At 35.3% G+C, this 22863-nt stretch overlaps 1 protein-coding gene across 1 annotated transcript in view; it reads right to left on the bottom strand.

Moving 5' to 3' along the window:
- Nucleotides 1-22863, bottom strand: part of OTOGL (otogelin like) — a 92901-nt gene that overhangs the window by 12463 nt on the left and 57575 nt on the right. The window contains exons 31-51 of the mRNA XM_077178025.1: nucleotides 22395-22421; nucleotides 20803-20970; nucleotides 18940-19218; nucleotides 18192-18309; nucleotides 16881-16960; nucleotides 13185-15994; nucleotides 12324-12501; nucleotides 11302-11444; nucleotides 10631-10654; nucleotides 10399-10491; nucleotides 9586-9775; nucleotides 7150-7364; nucleotides 5918-6059; nucleotides 5401-5586; nucleotides 4677-4889; nucleotides 3723-3827; nucleotides 3305-3412; nucleotides 2850-2951; nucleotides 1484-1588; nucleotides 1355-1395; nucleotides 334-397 (exon numbers count right to left, since the gene is read on the bottom strand). Coding sequence (XP_077034140.1) covers nucleotides 334-397; nucleotides 1355-1395; nucleotides 1484-1588; nucleotides 2850-2951; nucleotides 3305-3412; nucleotides 3723-3827; nucleotides 4677-4889; nucleotides 5401-5586; nucleotides 5918-6059; nucleotides 7150-7364; nucleotides 9586-9775; nucleotides 10399-10491; nucleotides 10631-10654; nucleotides 11302-11444; nucleotides 12324-12501; nucleotides 13185-15994; nucleotides 16881-16960; nucleotides 18192-18309; nucleotides 18940-19218; nucleotides 20803-20970; nucleotides 22395-22421 — 5391 coding nt within the window. The remainder of the gene's footprint in view (nucleotides 1-333; nucleotides 398-1354; nucleotides 1396-1483; nucleotides 1589-2849; nucleotides 2952-3304; nucleotides 3413-3722; nucleotides 3828-4676; nucleotides 4890-5400; nucleotides 5587-5917; nucleotides 6060-7149; nucleotides 7365-9585; nucleotides 9776-10398; nucleotides 10492-10630; nucleotides 10655-11301; nucleotides 11445-12323; nucleotides 12502-13184; nucleotides 15995-16880; nucleotides 16961-18191; nucleotides 18310-18939; nucleotides 19219-20802; nucleotides 20971-22394; nucleotides 22422-22863) is intronic.

A 22863-nucleotide genomic window follows, 5' to 3' on the forward strand; every position in this document is an offset into this window, starting at 1 on the left:
GACTAGGAGCAGCTGCCCTGCTCACACTCAGCTACTGTTCACAGCCTGTTTCCTACTTGTCTCTCACCAGAGAGGCTGTACCTGACTCTGAAAGCATGGGCAGTTCTACAACACTCCCACACTCTGCCAGAGCAGACACAAAATGGATGGCACAGCAGGCAAAGCAACATATTCAGAAAATAAACTATCATTGCATAGTTACATAGACACACATCAAATTAAGATAAAAGAGCTTTTACATTTGAAAAGGTGACAATGACCTTAGTTCTGCTTTCTTTGCACACCCTTTTAGCTAAAAAATAAAGCACAACAATGAGGAATATAAAAAGTTACCACAAATGTAGTGAGTGCATCCACAAGCACTGGAAATACTGCTATCTATTTTTTTAACTTCTCCCTGAGTACAGAAAGATAAAAGTTTGCAAAGTCATGCACAATTAAATGTAGTGCTACACAGACAATTTTTCTCTAAAAATGTAAAATATTACTTTCATCACTTCCACCCCTGGTTTCATAAAAGAGGAAAATTGCCATGTATTCAAGGCAGAGTAGCATATTCAGAGTTATTCAGTGTATTTATCTCTTAAAGTAGAAAACAACACTTCATTTTCTGTAGGAGTGCATAGAATAGCAGAGTGAATAAACAGCATTTTTTTCCTGAGACACAAAGTTATTTCTATAATAAATATATTAGCAAAAGATTGACTCCTAAGGATTTTCTTTCAAAAGATAGGTGAAAGCTATTTAAATCTAAAATTCCTTAATAGACTTTACATTAGGCTGTCTTCACGTAAGGAAAAAAATTTCAGGCATTGGATAAGGAAAATATGGTCACTATAGCATTAATGGGAGTTTGAACATACAGTCATATTTTTTTTCCAGATCACATCCCTATTATGAAAAACTACATGAGGAGCAAAATATTCATGACTGCTCATATCAGCAAAATTCAACAATGTTAAATCATTTAAATCAAAAGCATATATTATTAACAAAATGACACATTTCTTCAGATTATACATATAATCATATAGCTCATACCTCATTAATTATTTTTAAATGTGAATTATTTATGTAGAAAGCCTTACTAGCATATTGTTTCATGTCAACACTGAACAGGATAAAATTACAGTTGCTTTTTTTCTTTTTCCACCTTACAACACACAAAGTGAAATTTCTCCAAGGAATTGGTTGACAACACTGTGCAGACACTTGGAATTACATGCTTGAGCTGGGACTGCAGGGCAATCCCACCCTGTCCCTGTTACTCTTTACAACTGAAACAAGGAGTGTAAAAGAGAGGAGTAAGACAGCTCAACACCATTACTAACAGTATTTAAAAGACATCACTTACCAATTTACAGCTCAGCATGGTAGCATTTTCACAACTACATTCTAAGGAGATAAAGATATCTGTGTTAATCAATTAGCTAACTGTTAGTTTTGGTTAAGAGTTGTGACTAAAGAATAAAGCAATAATTACCACAGTGCCATTCCGGACAACATTGCCCAAGTATTTTTTCCTTCACAGGTGTCATGTCATCTGTGCAAATCATAGGAGGCTCAGAACAAAGATTTTCATCGCAAACTAAACGAGGGGGAAAGACATATAAGAACTTATTCAACTTTCCTTCATATTTGCCAGCTTACATTACTTTTGATAAACTATTTTAAAAATAATTTTATTTTATATAAATGTTATTGTGTTTCTTAAGTATCTGAACTATACTTGGAATGAAAAACAAAACAAAAATTTTCAAAAGTGATTTTAGTTGTCTTAGAACATGTTTAAATTTTCAGAGAACATCAAACAGGAATCATTTAATATTCTTCCTACTTCAGACTTACTCAAGAAAATAACCACTACCAAAGACATCTAAAACCATAATCTTTGGGAAACATAAACTTGATATGTACTGTAAAGTGCACTTCTGTAAGATAACAGGGAGCAACTGCCCTCCAGGTATGAAGCTATTAAGAAAATATTGCCTCCCTTATCAGAAGCAGCTTACTAGGGCTATGAAAGAAGATCAAGCACTAAGATCTAACTTTCTCCCTGCCAGAAGTGGGAAAAAAATGCCAAAAGGTCTTTGAAGAAAATTTCACCTGGGTAAAACTGCTAGGAAAAGGAAAGGACCAAAATACAAAAACAACCAAAGTAAAAATTGCTAAACTCCAAACTTAGTGGAAGTCAATTTTATTATGTGAAATTAGCCTGAAAACTGCAATAGGATGAAAGTTAATCTAAATTAAGCAGTTGTACTTTTAGATGTTACTTAAAAATGTATAGCACAATTTATGTGTTTTATGAGACTAGGAAAAGGACTAAGTTACGTTGCAAATATTTTTCTTGTGCCCGCTCATTGTTTGAAGAGTAGTCAACCCAGCAGTATTTGAAATCCTTGGTCTACTCCTTCCCCTAGGAGCTAAAAGTGCAAAGAAACTGCCTAAACATCAGTGACTTGTACAACAGAGGAAAACCAGCATGGAAGCTGTTTTATTAAATAGGTTATAATATATGAAAAAGTGTATATTTGTACTCCAAGGATGGGATTCAGGGCCACATTAATATATAGGTATTTAAATCACTGTGAAGATAACCATATTTCTGTCTAGTGAACAGAATAACCTCTCCAGAATCCACTGATGAGGTTTGTTAGACCACCACTGGGCATACCAAGAACTTTGAATCTGTGTGAAATTTGGTACCTCTACACTCTCATTTCGACCTCTCAGTCTATACCTGAAGCCCACTTTAATTGCCAAACCTAAACAAGTTCCTGCACAGCCAGGCACTGTCATTTTTACTGAATTTGGTGACGTATCAAACTCTCAGCAGTTACACTCACCACAGTAGTAATGAGGACAGCAGTAGTGTATGGTATTAAGGTCTACAGTAAGAATTTCCCCTTCACTACACAAGGGAACAGGTTCAATACAGGATTCACAAACTAAATAAAAGAAACAAAAAACAGACATGAACAAAGTTTAAAAACGTAAGTTAGCACATGTGAATTCCATCTAATTGACTATATAAAAAGTAATACTGCATTTGTTACTCTGATAATAGAAATTTTAAGGATTTTATGGATATTAAAGCTAAACAAAGTTCAAATATGATGTTCAAAATTGTGTTGGAAAAAAAAGATCCCCAAACCCAAGAATAATAATCCTCCCGTCCACCAGATCTGTGTGAAGTCTCACTCCAAGGATTCCTGCCTTGGGTTATTTTAGAATTATAGTCTGGTTTTGTAAATATTTGACTATTCCTTAGCTCTCCATAAAAATATTAGAGGCATCTTACCACAGAGGTGAGAGAAACAACAGGGATCTTCCTGTTTTGCCTCAACAATAAACTGATCTTCTCTGCAGTCAGGCTGGGAGGCATTGAAACAAACTGAAGGATCACATTCTGTAGGACATGAAACAAACATTGTTTTAAAAGGAGTCACTGAAACAATATGAAAAAGATTTAAAAAAATATTCTTCATATGCTAAGTAAAATAAAATACCCCAAATTTACTGTAAATCAGAAGTAACACAAAACACAAAGACAAAAAAAATACTAGAGAATGTTTAAAAAAACATACATCATTGCCCGGTGCTATTTACAGTGTCCCATTCTGTTAACAATCAAGACAACTTGTAATGCAAATTTTCTTCCAACATATAATACAAGTATGGAAAACTTTCCACTAACTGTGGTTTTGTATTTCCCTTACCACATCGGTACTGTGGGCAGCAGGACAGGGGGTGGTAGCCTACCACTAATTTTTCATTGGGTTTGCATGTTGGAATTATGGCATCACACAATGACATGTTACATTCTGTGGGATAAAAAACAATTTTGATGTCTTTAAAGAAATACTAGTGCAAGTCCTATAGTTCAGGCTATTTATACCATCTAATACAGAGATCCACAAAACAAGAGCAGCCCAAGTCAGCTTAAAGTTCACTCCATACCATCATGTAGACTTTTATGTTCAACCCAAGCAAGCAGTAATATCCTTCTTCAAACTGGTATTTACTTGCTCTGCTCCCTGTGCATGAAGCCAGCTATAATGTCCCACTGATATTCCTTGAGCAAATTGACAATACAGCATTGGTTACAGGTATCTAATAAGCAAAAGCACCACATCAGATGGACCATATGTTCTCATTTCCCTTGAATATGTTGTGGAGAAATTAGTATATTTTGCTTAGTGTTTTAGGAGCAATAAGCTTATTCTTTTTCTAAACAAACATGGCTAGGCAGAATATTAGTATTCAGTCATCAGCTCCCAGAAAAAAGCTTCTGGGAAACAGCAATAGATCAGAGGACACTTCTCATCACACCAAAGTACTAGAAAGAAAAGCAAGCAATCTCTGACCACGTCCCCAAATACCAAGATACTTCTATCACTGAATATAAATCAATTTATTATTAAATTCTATGCAAGAGCTTTAAAAATATTTTTAACAGAAGTTTTGTTGAACTGGTGGACTTCTAAGAAAAAAGTTATTTCAGTGAATAATTCTTATAATGAATAGAAGCCTCAGTTTCTGGCCCAACCAGCCACAAGTACTTGAAAATTAATTCTAAAAAATGTTACCTTGAATCTAAAGTTTGTCATCTGCCTGTGAATGTGAAGCAGTTATTTTATACTTCTGTTACAGAAAACAAGTTTGGTACATACCACAAACTTTCTTGGGACAGCAAGCTCTCTCTTCAATGACATGGAGTAGAACTTCCCCTTCTCTTTCACAGACTGGTGGTGGATCCTCACTGCACTCAGGTTCTACAGCAATAATGCTCCCATTTTCTAAACAGCTGTACATGCAGCACCCTCTCATGGACCCATTCCAGATCTCCCCAGCAGAGTGGGGTTGTCCTTTATTATCTGTACATGCTGGAAGAGAAAAAGAACCCTTTCTTTCCCTTCAACAAGCAGACAGCTCCCATTTCCTGCAAGCAGCTGTGACTTGCATAAAATTATTGCATAAAAAACTATGGCTGTGGAGCATTATGATAAAAGAATCCAAGAAAGGATGATGACCTTAAAAGCCCCAAAGGAACAAATGCTTTTCTATGGGTGAAAATGGGTGAGGGCAAGGGACAGAACCTGCCCATGTTATTCCTTCCTAAGTTCCCAAGGGAGGAAAGCCTGGGAGCTATAGAAGAATGGCCATCACTTTTCCCCCAGCAGAGGTACATCAGCACTGGCCCTTAAAGCCAAGTTAACTGAAAGCACAAACTGCTCTAGCTTGAGAAATGTTAGGCTCTGTTGAAGAGTTCTTTACCAGATTCACATTTACTGAGGATTGACACAGAACTTAAGCTTCTCTCTTACCATGAACTGTTAATATAACTATGGTTAATATGATCATAAGTGCAAAACTACTCTGTCCTACTGTACTTACTACATTTTTCTTCTGGTATACAGAGGTCTGAGTCTGTTCTATGCAGAATGGTGCCGTTTTTACACACACAGTCTTCCCTTAAATAGGAACAGGGGGAATCTTCATAGAACCATTTATTCAAGCATGTCTTGGCTTCACAGGGTTGCACACAAGGCTGGTATTCCTTGCCCTCAGGGCAGCTCAGTGCTGCAAGGAATTAAAAAAGGATATTGAGTGTTTCTGTATCCTTTCAGCATTTCATTGGTTAAACAGGTAGTAATAACAAGTGAGCACAGAAAGCACACATTTGTACTTTAAACAGTACTTTAGGTAAGCAATGAATTCAATAGAGATTAAAATTCATTCATGACTAAATGATGTATTCTCATCTTAAGAACTTGTACCCTGATTTACCAGCATTGTGATAAAATGAGATGTTACTTACAAGAATAATAGAAAGAAATATAATTTTAACTTATCACTAGAAGACGTCATCACTAAAGCCACATAAGGGTACAGAACATTGCTATCTGCTTACAACAGTAATTAGGTGTCCTCCATTTAATGCAGATGTTGTGCTTGTTGCATAAAGCCACATATGCAGAAAGTGCATCACACTCATAGTTCAAAAAATTAGTACTGTTTATCCACATCTTCTCACAAAATTCCTGCGGTGACACCTAGGAACATATTGAAATTGGGAATTAACAAGTATAGGGACTTCCTGTAACTAAAATAAATCAGCAATTAAAATAAGTAATACAGCCCCAAGGGGAAAAAATCACTAACAGTGTCTAAATTTAAAAATATCTTTTTTGTCAGAATACTCATTCTGCAAAACTTAAACTGTCAGATGTAGTGAGATTTTCATGTGACAATCTCATTAGGACTGCATTCTCTGTCTACTGATCAGCATAAAAAAGTACTGATCAGTACTTTGAAGAACTTTTCAGCATAGCCTGTCAACTAAAATTGAACAATCTCAGCTAAACATTGCTGCTATACCTTCAATACAATCCAGCTGTGAATGAATTACCTCTTACTCTGTTTCTGTGCCTGTAGGACCTGATAACCTATTTTACACATCTATCTCTCAGAAAGAAAGGACCCCTTGAGAAATTAATCATTTTTACTTTAATTAATTTGGAAAAGTCAGTTATACCTCAGAGATTTGGGGCTTCCTCATTTGCTGTTCTGGAAAGCAGCCGTGCTGCACTACTCACCTCTAGTGACCTATAGAGGTCTACCCACCTCTAGAGCTGCATGTTACAGCTAGATCCCCATTAGAAAATACAATTTATAGAAGGAAATTACAATGATTTATGTAAGAAATGCTACAAACTTTTCAACATAATATTGGCTATGTCAAAATATTTTAACTGGAAATTTCTTTAGTCCAATAAGTCTGCAACTGCATGAATTGCTGTTGTGCAGAGCAGAAGCATGAGGCTTTCTGTTTTAGTGATCCTCATCAAGCATTTAATAAAAATAACATCTCTGGAACATGTTTATCTTGACATGATAATCCAGTGTGTTCCCTTTGAGAAATGCCCATTAAATTATTTCAAAAAACAGCATAATAGCACAGGGATCAATATAGATGTGTGTTTTCAATGGACAACGTGGCAGGTGTGTTAAAGACACCCATTCCACTGTCAAATCATAAAAATAAGCAAAACATTAAAAATGTGCATGTATCAGTCACTCTTTTCTTAATTATACAGCTATTACATGAGTTGGTCCTGCAATTTTTCTGATCCTCATACTCACTTTCTTATGACAAGGGATGAAAATACTTCTGTTTAACAGTTCCATACAGTATGTGCAGTTATCTTCGGTACAGTTTCTTACTGGCCTCCTGGTTGTTACATCAAGTGATTTCTCAATTTCCCAGCTCTTAATGAACATTTCAATTTCCTCCATATTTGTAATTATGGTCATGTTTTGCATTTTCAGGTCATCACTAGGATCTCCATTACACACCCCTGGGGACAGAGCATCGTATTCAAAAACACACAAACATTCCTTCATTTAGGAAAGAAAAACTACCTGATCAATTATGATCAACACTGCATCAGGTGACCTGTGAAACTCACCTGAGTAAATAAATTAAAGCATTTTTACGTCCCACTGTAGTTCCAACCTCCTGCTTGTGATTTTAGTTCTCAGCTCAATGGCTTGCTAAAACACGTAGAACTCATTTTACCTTTCATAACAATTAACTTTTGAGAAAAACTGCTACCAAAATGTGCTCTTGAGTGTATCAAATTCACTGACATGGTGCTAGATTCCGATCTCATTCTACAGAATGGCAGTCAGCTCCTTGGGAATAATAGTAGATGGTTTTGAGATTAATTGCTCATCACCAATGATTTCACACTGTATTGAGATTTAATTGAACATTCTAAGTGCAAGAAGTTATTAAAAGAATCTTTTGATGAACAATTTGCTTTATCTAGAGAAAATATTGTTCTTACTGAAGTTATTAATACAAAGCCACTGTAAAAAACTACCTTTCCAGACCCCTGGCATTCATTGTCTACCTGAATTCATTATTCTATTGATACATAAATTAAAATACATGATCTCTTTAAGCATATTACAAGTGAGTAATGCCAAAACTTTAATCTTCATACTAGTTTTACATCTCAGGAACTGATCAGGCAAAGTTCCTGTCTTGTTTCCACTTTCCTTCTGCACTGTTAAACATACCCTAAGACCTTGCCCTCCTGTTTTCAGCCCTGCAGTCTGATGCTCTCCAGGGTTCTCTGTTAGAACTGGACTAGCTTGGTGTGGCAGGCTCTTATTCTTTCAGACAGCATGGAGAAATACAGAAGATGGCATTTAAATAACAAGTGCTTTACAGTAGTACCACCTTCCTGTATTCTTAGCTCTTCTGCTTCTTGCTGCAAATCACAAACTGCTGGCAGTAGAATTTGTAAAGCCATGCTGCAGAACTGCAGAATCAATATAGCTTTAAAAATAAAGCTAATTTACCACTCCGTCCCACAACTTTTTCTGGTATGAGAGGAAGAGGATTGCAGAATCCCAGACAGGAACAAAGAGTAGAGGACAGGAAAGAAGCACTAAAGAAAACTTCCAACTTTACTGCAAAATATCAGGTAGTACAATATTTTAAGCGAAGTTTGGATTTGTCTGCATAGCCTTCCTCTTTTGTCTTCTCATGACACAAAGAGGAACTATTCTATAATTCTTTCTACGTTTGCCCTCATCTTGTCCCATTCGTTTAGCATGCATAGAGAAGATGGCATGATACTGGAAAAAGATGCAGGGCCAGCCTTCACCTTCTCTCAGTAGATTTAGGAGAAGTTTCCTTTTGTTCAAGCAGAAGACAGCAATTGATTTCAAGGTTTTGATTTGTTTATGCTTACACTTAAAGCATATCTGAATTGCTTTGCTTGCTTTTAAAACTAAAAGCAGTTTAAAAGATTATAAGAAGTTGATTTTCCTTTACAATATGGAGTATATTATGTAAAATTACAAACCACTAGAAAACGAAAATTTATTGTAAAATTAATTTTTAATCACCTGCTTATACTTTTCCATATTATTCCTTCTGTCAAAGTTATAAAAAAGGCTTCAGGGAAGCTTGAAACATGCTACATTTGCTATGATTGTAATTCAAGACTGAGACACCCCAGCACAGTTTTGGACCTTAGACTCAGCCTCAAGAGGTCCAAAATAAGATTCTTAATTTACTGTCCTCACAAGACTTGTACCCTTCCCAAGATACAACTTTTGTCAGTATTTTCATAGCAATAAGCTGCAACTGCTAACATCAGACTTGTCTCCATATTCACTGAAATATACTATCACTACCTGAATTTCTTTAGCATCCACTTCACTAAAAGTTGTCTTTTTATTTATTCGGCTTCAGCAAAACTCTTGAAACAGGCAAAAATAAGTAAAAGAAACCAGTAATTTTTTTTAAGTTATTTGGATACAATGTGCTGATCACTTCTTGTTCTGGAAAGTACTTTATTAGCACACAGTTCTTTCAAGCAGAAGATTAATTTATTATTAATTAATTAATAGTATTTCACAGGCTCTCACATAGGATTGTCAGCAGAGTTAATGAGGGTCACAATGAGAGCTATAGGGACACCTGGTCACAGACACAAAAGGGAGTTGCAAATTTCAATTGGGAAGTTATTGAATAAGAAAAAATTGCCACCATGGCCTCACCACAAAGTCCTTCTGTCTTCCTCGTTGTGTTAGAGTGTAATCCATACTGTATATCCATGATGCCTGTAATGTGAGCCCACTTGATGCTAATCCCACCTGGGGTATTAACCACATACATTGCACCAGTATCCTGAACACTCAGTCCTTCTCTTGAAAATGGTAATGGTTGAATTTCAGAATCTACAACTACCTTAAAGAAACCAAACATATTTTAGAGATAAAGCCAGACTGCAATGATGTATTTTATATGTATTTCCATTTTATAACAAAATACTATTTTCAAAGCCTCTGCCACATATAACAGTCACAGTGCTTAGAGAGCTTACCACTCGTGCCACTTCCAAAAACTGCAAATGAAGTAGGCATGAGGAAAAAAAAATCTTTTGTAATTAGGGAAAGAATAAAGCTTATTTATCACAATCATATGATGAAAGAAAACCTCATTCCAATTATTGAAAGTCATCTGTTGTGACTTGTTACTGACTAGCAAGGAAAGTAGCTTAAGTCTTTATCACTTCTAGAGTTCTAGGGTTTCTGGAAATATAGTCTCAGGCATAACCGCTTTTGTAGCTTCATTAAAATCTCTAAAGAACTTTAAAGTGACATGGAAAAATGACATTTAAGTAAAGCATAGTACCAGAAATGTAAATTGTTTGTTTTGCCTCTAGTACACCATGAATTATCGGGAACCTCATCTACAAAAGTAATCCTAATCCTGTAGTGTTTTATTTTAAATCTGATTTATCACATTCTACAAAAGAACAGTTTTCCAGCTATTTTTTAAGTGTACACACGCTGTTGATAGATACTTACTTTTCTTGCTAAACGATTGATAAGTATTTGACAAGTGTGTGTTGTGACATTTAATTTCTTAAAACAGAGCCCTGAAGTGTTTGCAGGTGGCACCTTGAAAGAAAAGTGACAAGGAAATTTAGTTACTATTATTTTTCAAATTCTGTACCAGTGCTATTGGAATTTTCAATATTAATTAAATATATTTTTATATTAATGCATTTTAAAATCTGCTAAATAAGCAAGTACTTACTAGTTTTCTTATTGAATTTGCACTCTGGAAAACATTAAAAATAAATTAGAAGTTCAATAATAATCAGCAGCATTTTTATTTAGCAAAAATAAATTACTTTTTTCTTTGTCTTCAATGTTCTTCTAAATCAGATAATAATTAAACTAATATATTTTATTATAAATAAGAAAAAATACACACTTTTCAGCTAATTTAGTGCATATGCTGAAAAGTCCTTTCAAATTACATTTCTTATAAAACTAAAGTTAGAACTAAAACTGCAGACTTCTAAAGCTCATCTGCATATGTGTTCTGCATTCCCACCTCTAGACTGCAACCAGGAAATGAGAGGAATTTAATAGAAAACATCTAAAACAATCAAAGACTGTTGCTTTTAACAGTTTCCTCCTGAAAGGAGACATGCATTGAGAAGTTATGTCACCTCTGATAATTTAAAAGAAATCTACATTTAAATTTCCTTACACAAAAATTACTATTTAACTCAAGATAAAATTCTTTTATCTAGACAGAATTATTAAGCATGTTTCTCAAAAATTAAATAACCTGGTATTTAACTGAGTGTGGCTTTTATTTATAAGTTTTAATTGACATATTTTTGCATAATTTCAAACCTCTAACACAAAAAAATTCAAGGAACAATTATAATTATTGCATGAATGCAAGATCCTTACCTGATTAGCAGGACATTTTTCAATATGAGCAACAATAATTTCTCCTGGTAACTTGACTAAAACATAGGAAGCCATATTACAGAGGGCTATGTTGTTTCCATCAAATGTAATAACACTCAGTTCAGACAGTACAGAACACTGACCTAAAAGAGAACTGTCATTTAATGAGGTTACCATAAAACTGAATAAAGAGTATTTCTAAAAACTTTCAGTTCTAGCATTATTTGCTTTTGTACATATATTCATAGATAGATAGATAGATGACCTTGTTCTGCAAACAACACACTGAGCCATAAGCCTAATTAAGTGTTTAGGTTACTCAGTGGAAATACCTTAACCTGCTTCTGTGTGCCCAGGGTAGGGAAAAATTTTTAAATTGGTGACAATTTTTACTTAAATCAATGTTTTACAGGCAAGGTTAATGAATCTGCACAATGTGAGATAAAATGTATGCATAAATATATATATTTTTTTGAGATACTGACAAGGAACTTATCTATCTTATCTTGAAAAAATTATAAAGGGCAATATTGGTTTCATTGATGCTGCAAGGTTTTAAATATGACTTCTCTTGAGACTTTTTGTTCCCTTGGCACACTCATCCCCAGTTTCTGCAGTGTCTAAGCATGAATAAAAACTGCAATTAGAGCTAAATGAAATATGGGGTTCTGTCTTTCAGAAAAGCTTGTATTTAATTTATTTTTCTTCATAAAATGTTGAAATCTTAATATTTCTACTGATAAAAATTCTGAAAAGTCTCAGCTGAAAAATACTAGTGTTCATGCTGGAGATGTCATTTCACTGTTTTCATTAAAAAAGAAAAATATTTTCATTCTCCAGGACACCAATTCAAAGGTACCAAAATGTTCAGCGTATTTCATTCTGCCTTGCTGATGAATAGCTCTTTTTAATTAATTCCAATATTTAACCTCATATTCCCATTGTAATAACCCTTTAACTTATTACTTGACATTTACAGATCAAGGCTCCATATTTTATTTAAACGTAAAAGAGAGACTTACAGGGACATTGCCATTCTGGACAACAGCTGTCAGTGTTAACTTGAACAGGCATTCCTCGAAAACCACAATCTGGCTTCTGCACATCCTTAGGGCAGTTCCTTGAAAGATTGTATAACATCCAAGCCGTATTCACACATACATACTGGCTACATTTGTCAACAGGTTCAAGGTATCTTGGCTGTCATATAAGGAAAAAACAACCAGAGTCAACTTTAACTTCATTGGCCTTATGAAGTCCAAGCCATGACTTGTCCACCCCCCAGCTCTGAGAGAGAATCAGCATGTCCACCTGCCCCTCATCAGTTATTTTGGAATGACTTGCATTTGTGTGGTTGTAAGCAGTGACAATGGTGCATGTCCATTCACCCACACCCACACTGTTCCATCCCGCTTTGGTGGAATACCCTATGTAAAGCATTATGCATTGAGGGTACATGTTATAATCAGTTATAATCTGAAGTATTTTAAGAAACATAAAATCATGCATTCCCATCATTTTAAACCCTATGACAAAGAAACGAGTGGAAGAAGGAAAAACAGGGTAAGCTTACTCAGAAACATCCAAATTCCAAGGATTGTGGCTTTTTCAGCACCTCAGAAATATATTTAGCTATCTAGAAAACTCATATATCTTCAAAGAATTTTTTTCAGAGCAATATATCCAACATACAGAATGTACCAAGGCAGTGTAAGAGCAGCAACAAAACTATCCTCTAAGAATAACTGAGAATTTTAAAACAAGTAAATTAAATAGAAAATATGAATTGATTTAAATCTTGGGTATTACATATGTAGAATAACAGAATGGACTGAAAAGAAATATATATGTTAACATACAGGGCAAAGTAAGAGTGATCATACCACACACTCAGAAGATGTAGATATCAGTGTGTGCATCATCGTGCCAAAGTAAGCCTTGTCATCTACAGCCATTGTTTCTGATGAGGAAGGCAGAGCCATTCCACCACTAGAAAGAGACAAATCTAGTATAGCTCTGGTTTGCTGCTCTGTGGCCTCTGTTACACTAAAATAAGGCGTAATGGGCTTCTGCGTTGGGATTTTGGACCTATCTGATGTCATTACATCCAGGACTCCAGAAATAGAGATATTTTTGACTGAGGTTGTATTTCTTGAAAAAAGCAGACTCTGAAGTGCAGTTACTGGCAAATAAGGTGGGGAAGATTTGTCAGTTGTGGTTGTCTTTGTCTTGGTAGCATTTTTTTGCTCATGTGACGTCTGACCATCTTCTGAAATACCCACAGTGTTTTCAAATGAAGTTGTGTATTTAATTTCTGATGCTATGTATGAGGTACTCTTCATCTGTGATAATGGATTTGTAGTACCAGTTGTTTTCATTATATTAATCTTTGGAGTTTCTCTAGTGCTCTGTGAAGCTTGAGTTACTGCAGTTGTAAATAAAGATTTGTGTGTTTCTATGGTGGTAGGAACTGAAGCTGAAGCCATATAAAAATCCAAATTGACAACAAAAGAATCAGCAGTTTTTGTAGTAATCCTTGAGGCTAGGGTGGTGGTGGCTGAAGTAACTAATAAACTGGCTGAAGAACTAGGTAGCATTTTTGCATAAATATAAGGTGATTTTGAGGATGTAGCATTCGCTGTTGTGTTCCTGATCATTGGCGTAGTGGACTGAGTGATGATTCCAGCTGGTATGGCTGATATTGTTCCTTCTTCTCCTGAAGAACTTACTGAAGAACTCTGTTTTCCTAGAGAAACATTAGACATATGAGTGGTCTTAGGAGGAGGCGAAGGCATAGAGGGCTGGCTTTCTAAACTTATTTCAGAGGTGTTAGGTGTTAGTAAAGAGGGCATTACAATGGATGTTTTTAGTGCTACTGAAAAGTTGCTAGAGAGACTTATTTTTAAAGTGAATTTAGAAAAATCCACAGAAGTTGCAACGTCTATATTTGGAATTTTTGACGTTCCCTGTGTATCTAGAGATGAAACTGATGCTTGGGTAGCACTTATATTTTTTGTTAGTGGGGATGTGCTACTGACTATGGGAATCAATGAAGAACTTGTAATCTGAGATGTCACATAAGATGGTTCTGATGTTGATAACAAGGCTGTAAGTAAAGATAATGACCTTGTAAAAGAAGGATTTTTGGAAATGGAAGTACCTGAACTTTGAGCCACAGGGTCAGTTTTCAATTCTGTATCTGAACTTTTTGGGTACTCTGTAAGTTCTGAAGTGACTGTAGAATTTAGAGGTAATACCAATGTCCTGAGAGGGAAGGCTGAAGACGTAACAGATTTCTTTGGCTTTTTAGAAATGAATGATAATGAAAAGAAATCAGTGTACATTATTTGCTTATTTTCTGTTGAAGCTTTACTTACTGCAGACCTATCAAAGATTGTTGAATTGATTAGAGGAGTGGAGGCACTAGAAGGTACTTTATAAAAACTTTTGGAGGCAACAGTGGCACCTGCCATAGCTTTGGGCTTCAGGGAGGTATACATAGAATGGACTGGTGTAGATACTGTGCATGTTGCAGCACTTGAAGTGTTTTTAGGGATTTGAGAAACAACTTGAGGTGAAGATACAGTCATTATTGGCAGAGCAGCAGAAATACTGCCCTTTTTTAATGGAGATGTCTGCTCGAGAACAGTTGTTGAAGTTTGCGCTAAAGATGAAAGTGGCTTTGGAAGAAAACTGGTTGAAGAGCTAACATTTAATGATATCAGAGAAGTTTTAGACAAAGGTTTTGCTGTTTTGAAGTATGAAACTGTGATTAATTGAGGAACACTTGTCTCAGAGCTAGAAAATCTAGTAGTCATAGGAATTTGAGGAGCAGCTGAAGTCAGTGCAGAACTGGGTGTTGGGTACACTGCAGTTTGACTAATGCCAGACCTAGTTCTAACAGGCAAAGTAGCTATAGGAGAAGTAGATGTTCTTAGTGTCAATCGTGGATGTAGAAGAAATACAGGTCTTGTGAAAGTTTCTCTGTCAGCCCCCAAGGCAGACAAAGACACTTCAGAGTGTGTTTCTGCTCCCTTAGAATGACTTACTGAAGGACTCCTACTCTTCCCAATCCCTGCAGGCAGCTCAGAAGTGACCAAAGATATCTTGGAGGCTAGAGTTGTTAGTGCTGAGGAAGGTCGAACTGTTCCTAGCTGAGTGGTTGAAGTTTCGAGTGAAAATGGAACTACCACTAGGGAAGTGGGTGTTAATAATGCAGAATGTGCTGGAATAGAACTTGCACTGAGCAGGGTTGTTGGAGTTGTTATTGTAATGGGTAAAGTTATAGATACATTAGAGCAGGCAGTACATGATGTGACTGCTGAGGCTTGAAAAAGAATTGGAAAATCTGTTGAAGGGATGGGTTTGGAAAGGACAGTAGGGCTGGCTGTGCTGTGAAGTACATCAGAAGGCTCCACTGTACTTGGTAATGAAAATGTTGAATAGGTGGCTGCATTAGAAGCTTCCAATGAATAAAAGTCTGTAATGGACTGTGCCGACATATTCATTCCCCTTGAAGCTGTATTTGCATTTATGGTTATTTTGTCTGTCACACCGATGAGAGTTGATTTATTCCTTGAAGTAACAAATACAGGGAGTGTCTGAGGAAATCTCTCTGTGGTAGAACCCATGTGAGAGATTATCAGTGAAGGCTTCAGTCCAATGTCTGATTCTGTAGGTGTCATAGGTATGCCTAAAAGGAAAAATGTGTGTTTAAATGTCCTTTATGGATTATTAGTAAAGAAAAATAGCAAATCTATCTCTACTCAAGTTCCATTTAAATATTAGCAAATCAGATCTTGCCAATGGTTCCAGGTCATCTGATGACTTTGAGGAACTCAGCTGATGTTTTCTAAATGTTTTCTAATTTTCTCTGCAAATGAAGTAGTTAATTTTTTATATTGGTGAAAATCTTTATTTTGCAGAGCAATTTTGAAGCAACAAGGCAATTCCAGAGAAAATCAGTAAATCCAAAATAGTAAAATATTTGAAATAAGTACGTTACATCCTTAGAAGGTATACAAGACAACTTTGTACCAACGAATATCAAGCATAACATATTTAATTCAAAATTTGTACAATCAGATACAGTATTAAAACTAAATTTTAATGTTAAAATAATACTTTATCCCACGGAATAAGGAAATAATATGGTATCTTTACACACCAAAAATTACGAAATAGGTGAGCTGAATTTGTTAGTGGTGTGTCACCCTCTGAAAAGACTGAACTTTTGCTACAGCCGTATGTCTTTCATTTGCAATCTCTCCCTTATACATGTGTAATATACTAGCACTATATAGCCAAATATAGTTGCTCTAAGTATAACATAATCACAAAAGATTATATATAACCCACTATTTGAGAAATATGAGAATTCAATGTAAAATATATCTTTTTGAATGCAGAAGTTGTAATTTGGATGACTGGGAATGGAGTCTATGTCCAAGAGAAACAATCTTCAACAGAAATATGTTCTGAGAAAGCATTTAACTTTAAAAAAATTACATTTGATTAATCCTTTCCTAGGATCTTGGAGTAATTTATAACAGTAGATCAACATAATAAAGTATACTCACAGTCTTCTGGATAAACACATCTAAGCGTGATCTCATCAAGGATCATGTTTTTGGGACAGTATGGCATGCATCCTTCAACCCTTCAAAATATTGTATAGTCAATTCTAGAGCCACAGTAGAAGTATAAGTTAATTTTAAATTGTTTTACTTTGTCTAAACAAACCATTAGAATGTCTTATCAGAGTTCTGAGGACTTTCCAATGAAATTATGAACATAGAATTTTAAGGCATTTCAAGTTCACAAAGTTATTTGGCAGCATAATTCTATTTCTAAACTGTTAATAATTATTTGCATAGGCTGATGAATATGATAACTTTGGACCATTTTTCTTCCCCAACCAGGTGTAAGTTTAGATCCTTAAACAGAAAGGTTTTTCACAGAATTATGAACTTGTCTACAAGACTTTTGTTTTATCCAAATATGTTCATTTGAGATATTAAAATATTTAGATTGACTCCATAAAGTCTTTCTCTTGTGTCTTTTCAACATAGGAGAATGCAGACAAATCACTATACTTCCATGTCTTTTTCATTCTGGGGGACTTTGCAATAAGAAAATCATGACATTAACAACCGGTGTTCCCATAAGGAAAAAGCTAAGAATACCAACAGAGAAAATTAGTCATGTTAGTAGTATTACTAATCATAAATTGCATATACCTAGGGAGTCTGGAATCTAAAATATCCTTTCTTTTCCACCACATTGTGCCTTGAGCTTTTAGGCATTTTTCCTTTTAGTTTGCTGTGGTTTCATAGAGGCCAGGGGAGAACCACTGAGACAGGAAATCTGTTTACTAAATCCCAAGCTACCATCACCCCTCTGAAATCCCTCCCTTCATGCCAGTGGGCAGCTCCCCGAATAAAAGTTCCCTCTTTCTACAGGAGAGGGCGTATTCCTCCCTTACTATTCCTACAATTTTCGATCTGCGTCGTATAAACACCAGAAAGATCTAGTCGTTTTAACATCATGGTGTGCTGGTTTAGGATGCAGCTATAAATCCACAGAAGGAAATAGCCTTCATTTAATTTAACAGCTTTCTACTTGACTACTACCAAAAGCTAATCCTCTGGGCTAAATACAAACCCTCTTTTGTGTTGGAAGGTGCATCTAAATGGGAATACACACTGTGGGAAATGAGAGGCTTGGTACAAATGATTTCATATGACTTGTGAGAGTTTCTCATAAGAATCACATTGAAATCTGGATAGTAAAACTAGATGGATATTGCAGCAGCAGTGATTTTCAGAAAGCATATGGTATGCTTATTACAAAAAACAATACAGTAGTAATATGAGAATAATTTTACTTACAGAGGAAGAAATTTACATGCTGTTCCTTCAGGATCACTGCATGTCTTAAAACAAGGATTAGCACAAGATTCATATCGCCATTCACACATCCTTCTGTAAGGCACAGAAGCACTGAGTTCTGAGAAGGAAAGAAAGGTGTTTTTTAGTGACTCAATAGTCAATAAACAATTTAAAATTACACCCTTTTCTATAACACACACTGGGATCTTCAGATAAATGAAAAAAATGAAAACCAAATAGACAAAATTTTCAGAACTTTCCAATAGGTGAGATTTTGTTTCGTTTCGAGCATTCTAAATTTGTTCAAGCCAAAAGACATTTCAAGTTTTGACAATAAAAGCAGCTATTAATTTTTACAATATACTCTGTTTCAAAACCTAAAAGATCAGTTAAACATATTGAAAAAACTGTTGGTTGCAGATGCAACACAATTACCGAATTCATTTAAAATAATAGAGATCTATAGATTACTAATGAGATATTAACATACATTGTTTTGTGATATGCCACTTTCATTTTGAGAGAGCAAGCCAATGAAAACATAGTTCAACGATAAAGTGACGATCATATCTGCAGAAGTTAGAAAATAATAGTATTTTGAGATGGAATGGAAGACAGAGAAAAATTAAAAATAGGATAAAATATTTGTTACTTTTGCTGATAGTAACAAATAGAAATACAAGAAAGAAAATGCTCTGAAGGGAAGCAGAAAAAGAATGTTTATCCCTGCAGATTTTGCAAAATTTACCTTCAATACTAAAGCTACTGAAATGTTTGAATTCTTCTGAACCATCATACTTTTCCACTTTAACACTGGATGAGGTGAGAATGATGAAAAAGCCTTTTTTACTGTGCAGCTCGAAGGCACTGAGCCCTGGACTCCAGAGACCCTGGTGGTGGAAGAAGGTGGCTCGTCTCTGAAAGGAGGCATTTGCCTGCCACTGCTCCAACCCGATGGTTTCATTGTCATGTACATACAGAAAGTAGTTTGGTCTTTCAGCAGATTCAAGGGAAACAAGAGACAGAGCTTCCACAGAAGAAAAAAAAAAATAATAAAAATGGTAAGATTTTCACAGAAAACAACTTGTAATTGAGATTAAATCCTATATATTGGCTGCTAAGTGGTTTCTTTTTAAAACTGTCTTTTCACAAAAAAAAAAAAAAAATCAGCTTTGTGTTGCACAAAAGAGAGTTAGAAACACAATGCAGGGTCTAAAAGAGACTCCAAAGGATCATATAATCCAGAACCACCAGGGAACTTATCAGTTAGACCAAAATTGCATTCAGCCAACTGCTACTAACCTTCAAAACTGATTCCTAAGCAGTCTCAGAGTGGAACTTGCATATCTTGGGAGTTTTTCTCAAGTTTGGACAAAAGTCTGACAGTTTAGCAGGAGCAAAATTTCATTAGTAAATAATATCACACTGTAAGAACATTAAGGTCAGGCTTTTTTTTATATGCAGTCATATCCAGAAATACTGTAAGAAAATCTATGGCCAAATAAGAGACCTGACCTCTATTTGCTCTACCCATGCCACAAATCAAAAAAATTCTCTGAAAATTTCTCTGAAAAAATTCTCTGAAAATTTCAAGCTTTATAAGAAGACTGACTTCATACTTGATTTTCAACCTGCATACAGTCTTGAAGTTCTTTAATCTAGAGGAATATTATCTCATCCCTCATTTCCATATGAAAGTCATCTGCGTACTGCACAGATATAATGAATTATTTACTTCCACTTTACATAGAGATTTGATAAGAATGAATTAATTCTTCTGTTTTATGTATTTTTCATTTCAAAGTCACATCTAAAAACCTAATTTTCCCACAGCAATAAGCATTCAAATGTCTGTAAACTTAGTTTGAAATTTTTCTGTGGAGAGAGCCCTTCTTTATGTTGATTTTTGAGGGTTTGTGATTTTTTCAACACATTAAATTATTTGAGAAAGCAATGACAAAATCTTTATTCATTTAATTGGCACAATCTTCACATATGTGAAGAAAGAAAAATATATAGAGAAGGAAAAATATTTAAACAGGTTTATTTTTGTTGTATAATTTGGGTAAGTCTCTAATAAGTAAAACATAGAGTTTAAGACTAACTGTTCACCTAAGAAACTACCTTCTATGTTGCACAGAGATGCTGCTTGTTAACAATGCAGAAATAGGTCGATCATTCCGAGTTGCACATTTTCTAGGTCAGGAAAAGTAACAAATAAGGTGGAAATACAAGGTAGAACCAATTTTACTGGAGACAAAAATATCCTGCATTGACCTTCAGTGTTGATATTTGCTATACACTTGTGAAAAATTCACCAGTTTCCAGTTATACAAACTAACTGGATTTTTTCACAAAGTTACTCTATTTACTTGTATTTTGCAATACTTCTAAAATAATTTTTGAAAATTCAACTTTAAAACTGGAAGTGAGGTTTTCTAATATTAAAAAAATTATAATTTAAATCCCTCCTTCATTTTGAAATTGGCCACTTATTCCAAAAACTAAAAATATCTCGACTACTTTAGGACATTTAGAAGATGCAGCAAAAATCATTCATATAGTTTGACATATATATCTCACCATTAGCAAAACTGCTGAGAACACTTACATAAATCTTTATCTTTGAAAAGACCTGGAGTTATCATGAAACTGAAAATTATATTTCCATGTGCTCCAGTTCTAGGCAAGGGAAATATCCTTCTGCTGGATACATTAGCCCCTATAATTGTGTCATTCACTCCAAAACTTGCCAAAATATAGGGTCCTTCACCAAGACCTATGGGAAAAAAATTTTCATCACATAATATACAAAACTTAAGTCTTAATTTTCCACTTGGTTCCACTTGGTAGTGGAAACATGCATAACTCTGTGCTTTACTTTAACCCTGACAGGCAGCTAAGCAGCACACACCTGGTCACTCACCACACACGTCACAAAAGAATCAGAGGGGAAGAACTGAAAAAAAATAATGGGTGAAGATAAAGACATTTGAATCATGGTTTGGTTTGAGTTTTATTTACAGAGAAACAAGGAAAAAGAAAAGGAAACCAAAGAAAACAATTGCAAAAAGAAAACAAAGAATACAAAGCAAAGTGATGAAAAAGCCAAAATTCTTCACCATCAGCTGACCAATAGATGAACCATAAGCAATGCCAGTCCCAGAAAACTTCCCCTCCAATTTCTATTGCTGAACTCAACATCATGTGTTCTGAAACATCTCTCTTGTCAGCTGGGGTCAGTTGTCCCAACTCTGCCCCCTCTAACCTCCTGTGCAGCCCCAGCTTGCCTACTGGTGAGAACAGGGAAAACCTTAATCTATGTAAGCAGTAGCTACAACACCACTGTCATCACAAATACAAAATATATTATTAACTTCATGTTAACTATATGAAGAAAATTAGCCAAAACCAGTACTCCTTTCTACTTTTTTCATAGAGTCATAGAATAATTAAGGCCAGAAAGGACCTTTAAGACCACTGCCATGATGTTCGCCATTAAAGCCATGTCCTCAAACCTTTCTGAGTAAGATAAAATTCCCTATTAAAAAGTAATTGGGAAGTCAGCTATACCTAGCAAGAAGTTCATGCTACTACTGTAGTAGGCCAGACTGGAGGAGGAAAATATAATCTGTATAATGATCCTCATTATGAGATGCAAGTCATCCTAGTCATCAAAAAGACACATTAAAATTCAGGTTCATTCATTCATTGCAATTAGTCAACTTTCCCTTTTCAATACCTATTGCTCCCTATAAAGTATGTGCACAGTATTCAAATACTAGAGGGAATGACACAGGAATTAATTCTATGACATGAATACCACTCTCATTCTAAGGCACTGTTCTTTTTACAGTACAGTATTGTGAGACATGTGCACAAAATCCCATAGCCCATCTATGTCCAAATATTGTAGGTCCCAGCTCTGAAATGTACAGTACAAACACAAGGAAATGTCCTTCTAGAGCTTCTTCCTGACTGCTACCATATGTTGTAGGATGATGGATCAATCCACCCCCCCAGCTGAACATTATGAACTTATTAATGGAGGCATTAGGGATTGCTAGGATCATTCAACACAGCTGGGCCACTAACCTTCACTCATTAAAAATAAAAATAATGTTAAAACTGCATACGCCAAGTCAAAGAAAAAGCCCATAAATTAATTGAGTTTTTTAAACAAGAATATCAAATAGTACATACCTTGGTTGTAATATTCACAGTCATAAGCTAAAAGAAAAAGAAAACAAGCATGTTATTGTTATTATTATTACTGTCACAATTATTATTGTTAGTAACAAGAGAATCCATGTATTTCTGCATCCAAAAAATGTAAAGCTCACTTTCAGGAGAGGAAGTTTCATGTCCCATAAGATATTTCAGTCAGTGATTTTATTTTCTTAGACCTTCATCCAGTGACATCAGACCTGAAGCAGGAATTATTTTACAGCTAAGAACCCTTCTTGCTGTTGAAGAAAAGAGCAGACTGGGTCTCTTTGGAGCCCTACACAGGAAAATGGACATCCAGCCTTTCCCACAGTCTCTGCACTAACACATCCTAAGCACAGCCAGCCCTTTTCAGCAAGACAGTGAATTTGGGTGTGTAAGGATGACACAGCTAACACAGAGACAGTTTGAGAGATGTGAACTATGTTTATTATCCACATATGCT

The sequence above is a fragment of the Agelaius phoeniceus genome, chromosome 5, assembly GCF_051311805.1.
Source record: "Agelaius phoeniceus isolate bAgePho1 chromosome 5, bAgePho1.hap1, whole genome shotgun sequence".
Classification (NCBI taxonomy): domain Eukaryota; kingdom Metazoa; phylum Chordata; class Aves; order Passeriformes; family Icteridae; genus Agelaius; species Agelaius phoeniceus.